Genomic DNA, 17,039 nt, shown 5'->3' with positions numbered 1-17,039 from the left:
GTCGGAATATCAGACTAACAGTTGTTGTTGTTGCTTTAAGTGTTTAAGAGGTCACCTTCTGCCTAAGCTATTTCGGCAGACCTGTCCCTCTTTGGGACTCCTGTGTGTGAGTAGGGTACACATATCTATTGCGAGTTTCTATTTTCATATATATATATATAATTTCAGTTTTATCTTTGGCTGCTCCGTTTATATAAATTACGTTCGAGTAGCTGTCCATCTCTCAGTAATAGAGTTAGTTTGGCCTTCGCTATTGCATCTCTTGGCTTCAGGATATCTATGACAGATAACGGGTCTAACTGAAATACTTGATTTAACCTAGCCCGGGCTGGGGCATGAACTTGACATTCCAGTAACACGTGAGCAATGGATTCAGGTTGATTGCAAGATGGACAAACCTTGTCATGTGCTTTTTGTGACCGAGTCTGAGGCGTGAGATGGCAATTTCAGCTTTCCTTTCATTTGAGTATGAGTTTGGCTTTTGGTGGATCTTGGGCTGGATTTTGTAAAGCCATCTGCCGATCTTACTTGCGTCCCATTGGGCTTGCCATCTTTGTGCTATGGAGGCTTTGATTTTGCTTTTTATCTCTAGTTTACTAAAGGGCATAGGCTGTATCTCCGCTTTGTTTAGAGCTAGTTTCGCCAGTGTTTCTGCTTTTTCATTTCCATGAATATCTATGTGAGAGGGGATCCAACACAGCTTCACATGTTGCCCTTGGTCCGATAGTTTTGTATATTCGTATAGAATATTGTTGACTGTGTTTGGCCTGGAGTTTGAGTTTCTGCCGCTGATGACCTGAAGTGCACTTAGCGAGTCTGATAGGATGACTGCCTTTCCTTCCGGTAGTTCCGGTATGAGTGTGAGTGCATGATGAATTGCCTCCAATTCAGCCGTGAATACTGACTGGCCATCAGGCAGGCGAACCGAATGTGCTTGGGGTTTGGAGCTGTGGATATGGATCCCATAACCAGCACTGTTGTTGATAGGGTTCTTGGATCCATCAGTGTATATATGGACCCAGCTGTCCCAGGTAGTTTGAATTTTAGTGATAGTGACTGATCGTAGTAGGATTGGGTTTTCTTTTTTTAAGTGATTTCTGATGTTAGTGAGTGAGTGAGTGAGTTGGGTTCAACGCCGCTTTTAACAGTATTCCAGTTATATCGCTGCGTTTCAGCTTAATGTGGGAGGAACGCCCGAAGTGATGCAGGTCTCAGACGTTTACCACTTCGGTGAAACCCACGAGCACGGGTATGGTGCTGACAAACCTAGAAACATAATCGGGGCGAACCGGGATTCGAACCCACAATCATAGGTTTCTGGCGTGCCCAAGGGACGCAACTCTGCACAGCGAATCGCGGCGCCTTAGACGACTGGGCCACCCGTGCCCCCTTTCTGATGTTAAAACAGTGTCAACTTTGGGAGTTCTTAAAGTCCAGGGACGGTGTAACCCTTTGTAGTGACTTTCTGAAAGGCTGAATGCCATCACAATTGTGACTTCGGATGAGTTCACGTACTTACGTCCCAGATGGTTTTAGTGAGAGATTTTTTTTCGAGCTAGGACTTCATCACGAGTGTTTTTGTCTTGCCATATCTTTTTAACCAAAGGGTTTGATGTTCGTCCCCAGAACGATAATATTACCTGCTCTCTTCTTAGTTTCAATGGGGGTTCTCCCGTTTCTACCGGTAGTGCTTCTAGTGAAGTGCATGTTGCTGCGCCTATGACCAGCATTAGGGCTTTGTATTGTATTCTGTCGAGGCGGTTCAAGACAGCATTTGATGCTGAGTGAAAGGCCTCACAACCATAGTCCATTTTTGATCTAATAAGTGATTTGTAGAGGTCCATGTGAGTGTCCCTCGATGTGCCCCAAAATGTGCCTGAAATTGCCCGTACTACGTTCAGGTCTTTTTGACATCTGTTTTCCACATATTCTATATGTTTGCGCCAAGTGAGGTGTTGATCAAGGATCGCCCCAATAAATATAGCGGATTTTTCGAATTTGATTGGTTTGCCTTTTATGGAGACACGGGGTATCATGGCAACTTTTCTCAGGCGTTTGAATAGAACTCCAACAGTTTTTTTTTCACTTGAAAGGATGAAACCCAATTTATTGGACCATTTATCTACTCCGTCCAGGGCTGACTGGAGTTTTTTTCTGATTTGTGAAATATCTCTGTGTTTTACTCATATTGCTCCGTCATCAGCGAATTTGGAAGTTTGGGTAGGAGAGGTGACATGTTAAAAAAGATCACTGATCATGATGTTAAACACAAACACCTGGGGCTAATTTTACAGCAAGATGGCTACTGGTCAAATCATATAGAAAATATAGTAGATAAAGTAAGCCCAATGATTAACTGCTTTAGAACTTTCAAATACCGCCTGTCCAGAAAAACGTTACAGAATATATATATATCATCTATTTTACCAATATTCAACTATTGTGACCAAGTATGGGATAACTGTTCTCAAGAACAAGAGTTGGTATTGGAAAGGCTACATTGAGACGCACTGAGACCAATATGTGGAGCTACTCGTGGTACCATCCACGAGTCTCTATACTCTGAAACTAACCTTACACCCTTATCCAAAAGACGGCAATCACATAAATAAAAAATATTTTACAAAATGGTTAACAAGTTGGCCCCTGAATATCTATGTAATCTTGTTCCTCCTAATGTTTCAGCGGGCTCACGTTACAATTTAAGAACTTCTTCACAGCTACAGACTGTAAATGCTAGAACAGTTAACTACCACAAATCATTTTTACCCGACACAGTGCGAATGTGGAATGAATTACTGGATAATGTTCAGTCAAAATATACTGTAAATGACTTCACTAAATGTATCACCAAGACAGAAAATCCTAAAATATTTAGCTTTAACTTAGACTATGGTACCCGTTTCTGTGATCTAAATGCACACAAATATCATAGACATATTCATGATTCTACCACCTGCTCCTGTGGATATCATAATGAGGACCCTACACATTACTTCTTTTCATGTCGCAACGACTGTAATCTTCAGATAATGAACAATATGTACCACTATATAAAGGGATATGACTTGGATTCAGTATTATATGGAAATGCTACACCATCTACTGATACTAACCTTACTATTGTACAATCTGTCAATTTGTTCATTGCAAAATCAAAAAGATTTACAATCTAAATATGTCTTCATAACGATTACATAACGATTACATCGGTCAAATAGTTGTTTGTATGTGCTGGTATGCTGTTTGTTTATGTACCGATATATGTATTTGTGTATTTATGTGTGACTTGTATATCATCATAATATTTGCAACAGTAGGCACAATCAGTCTAAATTTATTATTTTATGTACAGTTTACTCTTATTAATTGTTAGGTGTTCTTTGTAGGGAGAGGTGTTTAAATCGGTTAGACCTGTCCACCAATCCAATTCCTTTTTCTTGGAAATAAATATTGTTATTCCCTTCTACTCCATTTTGTGCTAGTTTTGTGAGGAGTCCGTAATACCATACCATGTCGAAGGCTTTGCTGAAGCCCAGAAATACTGCGGCAAGGTATTGTCTGTTTAATTGAATTTTTTTTAAATTTCATTTTCCAGTCTTAGAATATGATCTAGACACGAGTGTCCCTTCCTGAAGCCACTTTGGTCAGTTTGATGTGGTTGCCAGTTTCAAGGTGATGCATGAGTCTTTTCGTAACGATGGCGTCCATAACTTTGCACATGTTTGAGGTGAGTGAGATCGGTCGTTAAGAGTTTGGTAGTGCTTCGTCTTTCCCTTGGTTTAGAAGCGGGATAACTGCAGCATGTCTAGCTTTTGGTTTGTTCAGGTAGGTTTTTCAATATCTCGTAACTGGTTGTGTCAAGACCAGGTACTGTGCCTTTTCGATGATGTATCGCATCATCAAACTCTGTCACAGGAAATGCATGGTATATTGTATACCAGATGCTTGCTTTGCGGCTGTTTTGATATCCTAAGCATAAACATTTTTACCTATTTGAATTCTTTGCTGCTATTTGTGTTGCTGCTGACAGATGAGAAGTGCTCGGCCAGAATGTTGGCCTTTTCTTTGACTCTATGGGCGTTGGCTAACTTGGGAATTTTTGTGGGTTTACGCTTACCCCTGATTGCGTGTATTTTGCTCCAGACTGTTTTAGCATTTGTGTTCTCATTGAGGGATTTGCAGAAGGTCTGCCATGAGTCTTTTTTAGAATCGTCTATGAGTTGTCTTACTTTTGTCCTGGCTGCTCTGACTTGGGCTTCCTTTCTCACTCTCCCAGCTTTTGCTATTTCCCTGTTCCAACATGGTACCGGAGTTTTGCCAGTTTTGTGGTCTTTTTGGGGGAATTTTTTTTTCAGCTGCGGCAATAATTGCTGAGGTGAGATTTTGGCACAAAGGATCAGGATTATCTGAGGCAATTTCTGAGGCAATTTTTATTCGAATGATATACATTCCTTCCTGAATTTAGGCCAACCAGCCTTTGCATAGTCCCATGTGGGCTGAGGATTGGGCTGTTCCTCTAATTGTGGTGGGCTACCTACGTAGGTGAGTATAGGAAGGTGATCGCTTCCCCAAGTGTCACCATGGACTTGCCATTGGCAATGTGTGGCGAGGTTGTTGGTGGCAATTGTGAGATCAATTGAACTCCACGTGGTGTGGACTTGGTCATAACGTGTGTGACTGCCGTTGTTCAGAGTTATGAGATTGTCGTCCTCAACCCATTTCTCTTTTCCCAAAGAGGGCTGAGGCATTTTGGTCTACTATTTGAGCTGGTCTTGTCAGCTCTTCCATGTTCGTTTCATGGGTAACCCTATGGTATGTTCGCATTAACGAAACTCCGCATTTATGTCACCAAAACGACTATCAACAATAAGAAGGCCTCACTACACACTTTGGACAGCGGAAATACCAACTTGAATATAAACACTAACACGGTTTTTTGAGCAGCAGTTGTAACAAGTGTATAACTTTGTCATTTAAAGAATAGGAATTACACAACAGGCATCCGGTGAGTTATCACAGCTGGGGTCAAGAGTTCTACCCACTCGTGTCAAACTAGGCATCATTGACAACTCCAATAAATGAACTGTTATTTTATTGCCTTTGAACTTCCTTCATGCCTATCAACATAATAAACATATAAATTGTGTGTTGTTGGGAAATCTCTGTTCGTTGTCATTACGGAGTTGCTTTACTCAGTGCTAATAGCGGCGCTATTTGATTGGCTTAAGGTAAGGATGTGTATCATTCCATTGTACAGTATTTGCTTCAGGGGCAGACTCGGACCCCTCTTGCGATTGTGGTACCGCCCATGGCGTTTATCTAGTAGCGCTAGCATCGCTAAGTGGGACGAGGCCAAGCTTCTATTTTCTCCCTGTATAGTTACACCGTAGATCTGTTGAAGAACACCGCTACCTGTCAAACGCTTCCCCAGCGAGGTGGCAACTCTGAGAACAGATAAAAGTCTGGGAAGACGTCCCGCCAAGACAAGCTGCCACTACCAAGGGGACCCCGACAGAATACAGCCGGCTCGTTCCCATTCAGTTGCTTCGAGATCTCACCGGTAGCAAAGGTTGGCAAACCCCAGGAACAGTACTGGTAATTATGCTGAATGCTTTGTGTATCTTTCTTAAGGCGCCATTTTTACACACCGTGCATGTTTATGGTCATGAACATGACGAAAATTATATAGAGATAAAAAACGAAACTTGTGAACATTGTGTCAAGGTCATGCGACCTTTCGTACTGTATGTATACTGGCACGTATAAAAACGCATATTCGATTGATTTTTTTACAAAATGTGTGATATATTTTGTGATTTTTGGCAAAATGGACACAGAATCAGTTAAGTTGTTCTGTGTATTTAGGCCTGAGATAATCAAACACAACAATGTCGTCGTACATTCGGGTTCGAATCTCTTTAGATTTGTTTCGAGATGAAATTGAGCCCCCAAACGCATCTTTTCTGATTTCTAAATATAGCTGATTATGCGTTTTAAAGTGTTTTAGTATATATTGTTTCTGAAAAAATAAAGGGTATGGTTCATTGGTAAGTGAGTCGTATTAGGTTAAAAAAATTATTATACATGTTTTGTGATCGTCTATTCTGGTCGTCAACCGGATGTCGTCATACTATTGGCATGACGTCAATACTGAATATCTATCTATTTTCATTTTGTATGTTGTGCTGTGAACTTGGTTGAACAACATTCAGTGTCGATATAGACCGATGGCGACTGTCTGTAGTGCCATGTATAGAGTACTTGTTGGGGGTTGAGTTCCGTCCGGGATTCGAACCCGCACTTGCCAGAGTGAGGCACCTAATCGCCAGTACACAAAGTCAGCGATCTAACCCACTCAGCCACCGAGGCTTCCACCAAAATGAAAGTCTGACAACTGGTAGTCTAGGTCATGCACTTTGTGTACCCTTCTGACAAGTGTAAATTGGCGAATAGTGTGCATCACAGGAAACATGCTTACCCCTTTACTAGGCATGGACTTTTTCTGTTTGGAAGTTTATGCATATTGTGTTTACAGAAACAAATAACAAATACGTAATGTATATAATGACCTACTCCGTGCCTGTTATCTATTTGAAAAGTTAGATGATTTACTTTTCGCGCGCAGCAAATGAGTTGAACATGCGGCATTGAGGTAACTTCTCCTTATGAAGCAATGTGAAAGAGAGTTGCCTGGTATTACCATGACTAACGCTTAGTCAATGAAGACATGTCTTTATACTATATTTTTCTTTGAAAGAGCATTTCCTCTTCGGCTGTTTTCATATGTGACTTGGTTAGATTGAACTAGACTTGCCTATTCTTTAGTAAAGAAAAATACCTAAAAAAGTATAAATTCCACTGACGCGATGCAGGACTAGGCATTGTTAACAGCACAGAGGAGCAGGTTGTCTGGTATCATGCTGAACTTATTACCTTTGATCACCGGTCAGTGATGGGACAGTAGTTCCGTTGAAAGATATGTTAGGGAGTCGGACAGGTTGTTTATCAGGGAGAGCATGCGGTCGACTGGCCTGGCCCGGTACATGTTCCAACTAGAGATGAGGGAGTGTATGTGGCGTGGTACATGGTCCACGGGAGAGCATGTTGTCGACTGGCCTTGCCTGGTACATGGTCCAGCTTAAGACGAGGGAGTGTATGTGGCGTGGTACATGGTCCAGCTTGAGATGAGGGAGTGTATATGTGGCGTGGTACATGGTCCAGCTAGAGATGAGGGAGTGTATGTGGCGTGGTACATGGTCCAGCTAGAGATGAGGGAGTGTATGTGGCGTGGTACATGGTCCAGCTAGAGATGAGGGAGTGTATGTGGCGTGGTACATGGTCCAGCTAGAGATGAGGGAGTGTATGTGGCGTGGTACATGGTCCAGCTAGAGATGAGGGAGTGTATGTGGCGTGGTACATGGTCCAGCTAGAGATGAGGGAGTGTATGTGGCGTGGTACATGGTCCAGCTTAAGACGAGGGAGTGTATGTGGCGTGGTACATGGTCCAGCTTGAGATGAGGGAGTGTATATGTGGCGTGGTACATGGTCCAGCTAGAGATGAGGGAGTGTATGTGGCGTGGTACATGGTCCAGCTAGAGATGAGGGAGTGTATGTGGCGTGGTACATGGTCCAGCTAGAGATGAGGGAGTGTATGTGGCGTGGTACATGGTCCAGCTAGAGATGAGGGAGTGTATGTGGCGTGGTACATGGTCCAGCTAGAGATGAGGGAGTGTATGTGGCGTGGTACATGGTCCAGCTAGAGATGAGGGAGTGTATGTGGCGTGGTACATGGTCCAGCTTAAGACGAGGGAGTGTATGTGGCGTGGTACATGGTCCAGCTTGAGATGAGGGAGTGTATATGTGGCGTGGTACATGGTCCAGCTAGAGATGAGGGAGTGTATGTGGCGTGGTACATGGTCCACTGGAGAGCATGTGACCGACTGGCCTGGCCTGGTACATGGTCCAGCTAGAGATGAGGGAGTGTATGTGGCGTGGTACATGGTCCAGCTAGAGATGAGGGAGTGTATGTGGCGTGGTACATGGTCCAGCTAGAGATGAGGGAGTGTATGTGGCGTGGTACATGGTCCAGCTTAAGACGAGGGAGTGTATGTGGCGTGGTACATGGTCCAGCTTGAGATGAGGGAGTGTATATGTGGCGTGGTACATGGTCCAGCTAGAGATGAGGGAGTGTATGTGGCGTGGTACATGGTCCAGCTAGAGATGAGGGAGTGTATGTGGCGTGGTACATGGTCCAGCTAGAGATGAGGGAGTGTATGTGGCGTGGTACATGGTCCAGCTAGAGATGAGGGAGTGTATGTGGCGTGGTACATGGTCCAGCTAGAGATGAGGGAGTGTATGTGGCGTGGTACATGGTCCACTGGAGAGCATGTGACCGACTGGCCTGGCCTGGTACATGGTCCAACTAGAGATGAGGGAGTGTATGTGGCGTGGTACATGGTCCAGCTAGAGATGAGGGAGTGTATGTGGCGTGGTACATGGTCCAGCTAGAGATGAGGGAGTGTATGTGGCGTGGTACATGGTCCAGCTTAAGACGAGGGAGTGTATGTGGCGTGGTACATGGTCCAGCTTGAGATGAGGGAGTGTATATGTGGCGTGGTACATGGTCCAGCTAGAGATGAGGGAGTGTATGTGGCGTGGTACATGGTCCAGCTAGAGATGAGGGAGTGTATGTGGCGTGGTACATGGTCCAGCTAGAGATGAGGGAGTGTATGTGGCGTGGTACATGGTCCAGCTAGAGATGAGGGAGTGTATGTGGCGTGGTACATGGTCCAGCTAGAGATGAGGGAGTGTATGTGGCGTGGTACATGGTCCAGCTAGAGATGAGGGAGTGTATGTGGCGTGGTACATGGTCCAGCTTAAGACGAGGGAGTGTATGTGGCGTGGTACATGGTCCAGCTTGAGATGAGGGAGTGTATATGTGGCGTGGTACATGGTCCAGCTAGAGATGAGGGAGTGTATGTGGCGTGGTACATGGTCCAGCTAGAGATGAGGGAGTGTATGTGGCGTGGTACATGGTCCAGCTAGAGATGAGGGAGTGTATGTGGCGTGGTACATGGTCCAGCTTAAGACGAGGGAGTGTATGTGGCGTGGTACATGGTCCAGCTTGAGATGAGGGAGTGTATATGTGGCGTGGTACATGGTCCAGCTAGAGATGAGGGAGTGTATGTGGCGTGGTACATGGTCCAGCTAGAGATGAGGGAGTGTATGTGGCGTGGTACATGGTCCACTGGAGAGCATGTGACCGACTGGCCTGGCCTGGTACATGGTCCAACTAGAGATGAGGGAGTGTATGTGGCGTGGTACATGGTCCAGCTTGAGACGAGGGAGTGTATGTGGCGTGGTACATGGTCCAACTAGAGATGAGGGAGTGTATGTGGCGTGGTACATGGTCCACGGGAGAGCATGCGGTCGACTGGCCTGGCCTGGCACATGGTCCAGCTAGAGATGAGGGAGTGTATGTGGCGTGGTACATGGTCCACGGGAGAGCATGCGGTCGACTGGCCTGGCCTGGCACATGGTCCAACTAGAGATGAGGGAGTGTATGTGGCGTGGTACATGATCCACGGGAGAGCATGCAGTCGACTGGCCTGGCCTGGCCTGGCCTGGCCTGGCCTGGTACATGGTCCAGCTTGAGATAAGGGAGCGTATGTGGCGTGGTACATGGTCCACGGGAGAGCATGTAGCCGACTGGCCTGGCCTGGTACATGGTCCAGCTAGAGATGAGGGCCATGCGGCGTGGTACATGGTCCAACTAGAGATGAGGGAGTGTATGTGGCGTGGTACATGATCCACGGGAGAGCATGTGGCCGACAGGCCTGGCCTTGTACATGGTCCAGCTAGAGATGAGGGAGTGTATGTGGCGTGGTACATGGTCCACGGGAGAGCATGCGGTCGACTGGCCTGGCCTGGTACATGGTCCAGCTTGTGATGAGGGAGTGTATGTGGCGTGGTACATGGTCCACGGGAGAGCATGCGGTCGACTGGCCTGGCCTTGTACATGGTCCAGCTAGAGATGAGGGAGTGTATGTGGCGTGGTACATGGTCCACGGGAGAGCATGCGGTCGACTGGCCTGGCCTGGTACATGGTCCAGCTAGAGATGAGGGAGTGTATGTGGCGTGGTACATGGTCCACGGGAGAGCATGCGGTCGACTGGCCTGGCCTGGTACATGGTCCAACTAGAGATGAGGGAATGTATGTGGCGTGGTACATGGTCCACGGGAGAGCATGTAGCCGACTGGCCTGGCCTGGTACATGGTCCAGCTAGAGATGAGGGCCATGCGGCGTGGTACATGGTCCAATCATATATAAATAAAAAGGAATTCAACTTCTCTAAGATTCTTTCAAACATACCCTTAAATAAAATAGACCATCTATACAATTCACATCAAGTCTGCAATAATATGGTAAGTCTACATTTCTTCGTTAGATAAGATTCTCGGGGCTCCTTTAAATTATTTATACTGTCTACAGACTTTCATACATACAATATTTGACTTGTCTACTTCTCATTTCAGAAACAAAATGTACGCCTCTCATTTATACCGTTTATAAGGCGTCTGTAGAAGGCTTCGAAAACGTAGAGCGACATACACTAACTATTTATGTATTCGTAGACAGTCCCATGTCGCAAGGGAAGAAAAGGTCACTACAGTCATACAATTTAGCTTCAGGAAGTGTATCAAAACATTCAAGGCTACCGTGAATGCACAATCCTACTCCCATCACAATTGCGTGGGTCGATGCTCATGAGGTCTCTCATTTATACTGTTTATAACGCGCCTGTAGAAGGCTTCGAAAACGTAGAGCGACATACACTAACTATTTATGTATTCGTAGACAGTCCCATGTCGCAAGGGAAGAAAAGGTCACTACAGTCATACAATTTAGCTTCAGGAAGTGTATCAAAACATTTAAGGCTACCGTGAATGCACAATCCTACTCCCATCACAATTGCGTGGATCGATGCTCATGATGTCAATCACTGGATTGTCTGGTCCAGACTCGATTATTTACAGACCGTCGTCATATAGCTGGAATATTGCTAAGTGCGGCGTTAAACAACAAATAAGCAAACAAACAAACAAACAAACAACATAAAATCCCGCAGCTAAAATCACATCCGGATTTATCAAAATACCCATGCCTCCTTTCTTGAAATCTTATCAGCGACCATTCCGCGTATCCAATCTGATAATACCCCCCTCCCTCCCACTTCCCTCGACATGACCCTTAACCCCAAGCTCGATTAATACGCAGCCGAAAACCTATCTAACGATGCACATGTCCGTTTAATTGTTGATACAAGGCAAACCAGATCTTCGCGAATTGTCATTGAAGAATTGATAGATAAACTGAATTACTGGATACACTTCTAAACTCACAATTCTGTGTTTACATGTTCATACTGATTTATAAAAGACTGTTTATTTAAATGAAAGTTCTTCTGTTGTTGCAGGCACGTGTCGGTATTAACATGAACGTCTTCTGTATACTTGTAAGCACGTGCCTGTGCCTCGGTCTGGCTGAAGATGAGATCATTGACCTCACTCACACGTTCGGGAAAAGGACGATCTACTGGCCGGGAAATCCCCCGTTTAACTTTTCCAACGTCTTCCGACTACCAGGGAGTCCTGGATATGTGTAAGTTGTGTGTTAGTGAGTGAGTTCAACACCGCCTTCAACAGAAGGTCAGTCACATCACGGCGTATCAGTTCTAAATGTGTCGCTGCCTTATCGGAATGTACAATGGACAATGGATTGCTGAAAAGGGTTTTGTCGCTTGTATTGAAGAGTGAGTGAATGAGTGAGTTGGGTTTAACACCGCTTTTAACAGTATTCCAGTTATATCACAGCGTGTCATCTTAATGTGGGAGGAAAGCCCGAAGTGATGCAGGTCTCAGACGTTTACCACTTTGGTGAAACCCACGAGCACGGGTATGGTGCTGACAAACCTAGAAACATAATCGGGGCGAACCGGGATTCGATCCGATTATTGAAGAAGAGGCTCAACCAAAATTCTGTCTCTGTCAGTACTGTACCTACATTTTATGAATCCTTTGGGTTATTTTGCAATATTTTTTACTGTGAAGTTTACACGGTATACGGTTTTTCCATTGGACGAGAGGGCGGCCACCTGGCCGCGAAATTGACGTTCATAAGTGCATGAACGACACAATTTAACTTTCATACGTTCTTTATGAGACCATATTCTTGAAATGATGTAATAACCGACGGACTGCTTTCACATTATACCATATGGTATTATACCATATATGGTCTCTGACTTGATGTACATCTATTACAACGCACTGTCATTCTGACTGAATACTGAGGTCGTTCTTAACACACCTTTCTAATCAAATGATATCATTTGTTGTAAACAAACCACAACAGATGTTGCTGTGGAGCATACCTACTCTCAAGTCACGTCTCTTTTTGAGGAACTATTTTCTTCCTCGACACAGCTGGTTTTCGAATGGCTGTCAGTGTAAACATGAAGTCACATGCACGCTCCGACGTTCACAGTTTGACCTTTACTCTGTAAAGGTTCACACTCCAATGAACTCACACAAAGCGAAAGTCAATTCTTTATTTATTAATATGCATCAACCAAGTCAGCGAGCCTGACCACCCGATCCCGTTAGTCGCCTCTTACGACAAGCAAAGTCGCCTTTTACGGCAAGCATAGGTTGCTGAAGACCTATTCTACCCCGGATCTTCACGGGTCCTGTGCCATAGTAAGATGATCTTGTTATCAACCTCTGGTGTGCCTAACCAAGGCTCGACTATTTGAAAGCCGCCGTGATATTGCTGACAGCGGCGTAAAACAATATTATTTGTTTTAAGAATGCAAAAAGGAAGTGAAACAAAACGTTACGTGAAACAAAACTAATTGCTGTGGCTTTAATTATGTTTTTGTGTTATGCAGAGCGGAAGCCAATGCGTTCCAGACAGCCGAGCACAGCGGGACTCACATGGATGCCCCCAGACACTTTTGTCCCAAGGGGAAGCGTGTGGAGGAAGTTGTCATGGATCGGTTGTCAGGACCTGGGGTCGTCATCGATGTCAGAAAAGAATCAGAATCCAACCCTGATTTCCAGGTCAGCGAGCAGACTTTCACAGACTGGGAGGCGATGCATGGCACCATTCCAGACGGAGCGATCGTACTTTTCAACTTTGGCTGGGACAAGTTTTGGCCTGAAAGAAAGCGTGTCTTCAACTCCGATGATGTCATGAATCCATCAAGTTTCCACTTTCCAGGGTTGAGTCCCGATGGATCAAAATGGTTGACGAATAACCGCCGAGTGCACGCGGTGGGGGGCGATACTCCATCTCTCGACCCTGGTCAGTCAACTTTATACGAGGTACACGTGATGTTGCTGTGCGATAATGAGATTATAATTCTGGAGAATGTAGCTAATCTAAACAGTATGCCAGCGACTGGAACTAAGGTATACATTGGCGCCCTGAAGCTTGAACATGGGAGTGGAACACCTGTCAGGCTGTTCGCTGTTCCTTTGTCTAGTGCCGCCGTGTCTAGGTGTCCTATGTGGCTGTTCACGTTGAGTATGTTGTTACTAGCATTGCTTTAATCAACCGGTGTTCCGGTGTTCTTTGTGGATGTTCACGTTAATAGCAATGCTTTAATCAACCGCCATACATTGACTTAACACCGTTCGCTCTTCCATGGAAGCTAGATGTAGTAAGGTGTCCATGGCCGTTCGCATGGTGTATATTGCTTGAATGAACTCCATACTTAAAGCCGTTACTTTGTCTAACATCTGCATCTGATTCATGTAAACAAAATAGCTTAGTGATGGTCTTGGGTTTCTGGGCAACAGCTACTCCGGACTATAGTACAGTGCAAAAGCATCAACGCTGCTCAATAAAACTAGCACTGCCCACATGTATGCAAATAAACCATACAAACATGCACAAGACTTTGTTCTGAACTTTCCAAGAAACCTTTGATCGCCGTGAATCTGCTTGCTGCCATTACTCAACCTTTCTTCAAGGTGAGGTGAAATGGGGTTTAACGTCGCGTCCAAGATTATTACACTTATATAGCGACGTGCATGTACGTGTATAAGTGTGTGTGGCTGCTTGTACTAGTCCGGGCTGATGCCGATGTATAGTGCTAGCCCACTGAGATACCATGCCACTCAGACACAGTATACTGACTCCGAGCCGACCAGTCCTTGTTTTAGCCCCTTAAGGCCGAGCGCCAGGCAGGCTAACAACAAGTACCATCTTTTAACGTCCTTGGGTATGACGCGGCCGGGGATCGACCCGCGGACCTTCCGCTCTACCATTAGACCACGGAGGCGGTCCATCCTTTGTTCAAAATAAATGAATGAGTCTACATGTAGTTAGAAGTGGGGAAAAAACACATCATTTCCGTTTGTCCTTTATGGAAATTTGACCTTGGTTTGATATTTGCGGATTCTCCCCAAATGGATTTTAATCTGGAAACACTGGAACGAAATGTGGCAGACAGTATGTCCAATATGGCAGACACAACAACAGTATTGAGATATATTGATAACCGTTATTCGGTCATTTTGTTTATAAAACTAACGTTATTGGTCAATGTGTAGTTTGTACCTTTTTCTCAATATGTTTTCTTTCCAAACCTTTGCGTTTTGGCCATGCCCTAGAAGCATTTTGGCTGTGAACAGCTTTGAGTGAGTGAGTTGGGTTTAACGACGCTTTTAACAGTATTCCAGTTATATCACGTGTCTGCTTAATGTGGGAGGAAAGCCCGAAGTGATGCAGGTTACCGACGTTTACCACTTTGGTGAAACCCACGAGCACGGGTATGGCGCTGACAAACCTAGAAACATAATCGGGGCGTAACGGGATTCGAACCAACAATCATAGGTTTCTGGCGTGCCCAAGTGACGCAACTCTTCACAGCGAATCGCCGCGCCTTAGACGACTGGGCCACCCGTGCCTCCTGAACAACTTTGAAGCTGTTTCTTAACTGATGACATCACATATTGCCATTTTGTTTGTTGTTAGTTTAAGTTAATATAAAATAAACTTCCACGCAAAAAAGTTCAAGAACAACTAGGCGTAGAGAAAAGTGAACCAATGTGTACACGAAAATGGGTGGAATAAATTTCTAGTCATGATGAAATACATTTAACTTCGTTTGACGCAGACAATGTTTTGTTTGTTTGTTGTTTAACGCCGCACTCAGCAATATTCCAGCTATATGACGGCGGTCTGTAAATAATCCAATCTGGACCAGACTGTCCAGTGAATGCCATCATGATCATCGATCTACGCGATTGGGATACTATGACGTGCATCAATCAAGTCATGAGCCTGACCAGCAGATCCCTTGTTTGCCTTTTCCACAAGCATGGTCTGCTGATGACGTATTCTAACCAGGATCTTCACGGGTCCGCAGACAATTTAGCAAAACCAAGTTTGTATTTTACTCAGAATAGGTATAACAATATTCAATGTCTATTTCCATAATGAGGTTGAAATGTTATGAAATCTACAAAATATATAATTTACTTGATGAAATGTTTTTGTTACAGCTTCGGAAACAATATTGCAATGTAGTTTCATATTTATCAGTTTTTATCAGTACTTAAAATATGTGTTTGAATATGAGTACTTACAGAAACTCTTTTAAATGGCTGTCTTTTTTTATGTACTGCATATCCTGGTGAGCTACAGTGCCTTGATGTTGGACAGCTGAACACAAAATGGTTTCTGTACAGGTATCATATGACATGATAAATATTTATTCCAATCCTAACGTATCAATTTTAAGCTAAAACCACACAGATAAAACAACACAATTGGCCTTAAAAGTTACAACTAATATTCTGAATAGAAGATTGAAGATTGTCGCTTAATACGGCCCCGAGGGTTAATATTTAGGATAATGAGATTTCCTTATATAATGGTTGACACGATATAACATTGGGGATGTTGGCCACGGGTTTTATGACATAGCGATGGAGATACAAGGTGACATGTCACGGACTTTTGTGGACACATGGACCATTACCGGCATGCTAGGCGACTAACGGGATCAGGTGGTCAGGCTCGCTGACTTGGTTGATGGATGTCATCGTATCCCAATTGCGTGGATTGATGCTCATGATGTCAATCACTGGATTGTCTGGTCCAAATTCGATTATTTACAGACCGCCGTCATATAGCAGGAATATTGCTGAGTGCTGCGTTAAACAACAAACAAACAAACAAATATCGTGTTTCAAAACCTTTGAAATTTTTTAATATCTTTATCCTGCTTTATTTGGTCACAAGTATCATTTTTCAAGTGAAAGACATCAGTAACTAAACATAACGGAGCGCAAGCTTTTGGAAAACAGTAAAACTTTATTTACCGTTATACTGATGGCACAGAGAGTTTCCTTGCCTCAAATGTGGTACTTAATGTTAACTCTCGCAAAGGTAATCAGAGCATGGGCTTTGAACTAACGAGTGAGTGAGAATGGTTTTACGCCGCTTTTAGCAATATTCCAGCAATATCCGACCGCCCCCTTGAACTACCGAAACAATTTCTAACCCAATCTTTTGATGTGAACCTCCTGCATGGCGGAGGTCCATCTTTTTCTCTGTTCACGAAATACCATGCAAAATACACAAATATGGACACATTATAGGTCAGACTTAGTGTGTTACAAATCAGTATATGATATTTACTAATATATATAAAAAAAGGATATAATACATCATGAAATGATAATTGTTTTATCCACATCTTCACTGTGAATGTAATCAGGCTTCTTTGATATACCTGCACTCCATACGACTAGAACATGTTCATGTAACACACTACTTACTCAAAGGCAACAGTAACTGTGATCACGTCCTTAATTATGATAATGTGATGTTTCTTTGAAATGTATTTGCTTTGAAGATTTAAAATACACTATTTTTTGGTCGAAAGACGGGACTTCTAATACAAATATTTGTATACATCTAAAAAAATAACAATATAAAAATTGTAAATTAAAATTCTAAC

General features: G+C 43.9%; 1 protein-coding gene across 1 annotated transcript; it reads left to right on the top strand.

Annotated features, from left to right (window-relative positions):
* Positions 1-5,331: 5,331 nt before the first annotated feature.
* LOC124144235 (isatin hydrolase-like) lies at positions 5,332-13,958 on the top strand. The gene is made up of 3 exons (XM_046513540.2): positions 5,332-5,598; positions 11,481-11,665; positions 12,954-13,958. The coding sequence occupies exons 2-3, from the start codon at positions 11,499-11,501 to the stop codon at positions 13,615-13,617; spliced, it is 831 nt and encodes a 276-aa protein (XP_046369496.2). The 5' UTR covers positions 5,332-5,598; positions 11,481-11,498; the 3' UTR covers positions 13,618-13,958.
* The last annotated feature ends 3,081 nt before the right edge of the window (positions 13,959-17,039 follow it).

The sequence above is a fragment of the Haliotis rufescens genome, unplaced genomic scaffold (genome assembly GCF_023055435.1).
Source record: "Haliotis rufescens isolate VD_foot unplaced genomic scaffold, xgHalRufe1.0.p SCAF_16, whole genome shotgun sequence".
Classification (NCBI taxonomy): Eukaryota; Metazoa; Mollusca; class Gastropoda; order Lepetellida; family Haliotidae; genus Haliotis; species Haliotis rufescens.
The sequence above is the reverse complement of the archived record's forward strand: the minus strand, read 5'-3'. Positions and strand labels throughout refer to the sequence as shown.

Coding starts and splice junctions, on each gene's coding strand:
- LOC124144235 (XM_046513540.2), top strand. CDS start 11,499: ATGAACGTCTTCTGTATACTTGTAAGCACGTGCCTGTGCCTCGGTCTG. Junction 11,666..12,953: donor CCAGGGAGTCCTGGATATGT/GTAAGTTGTGTG, acceptor TGTGTTATGCAG/AGCGGAAGCCAATGCGTTCC.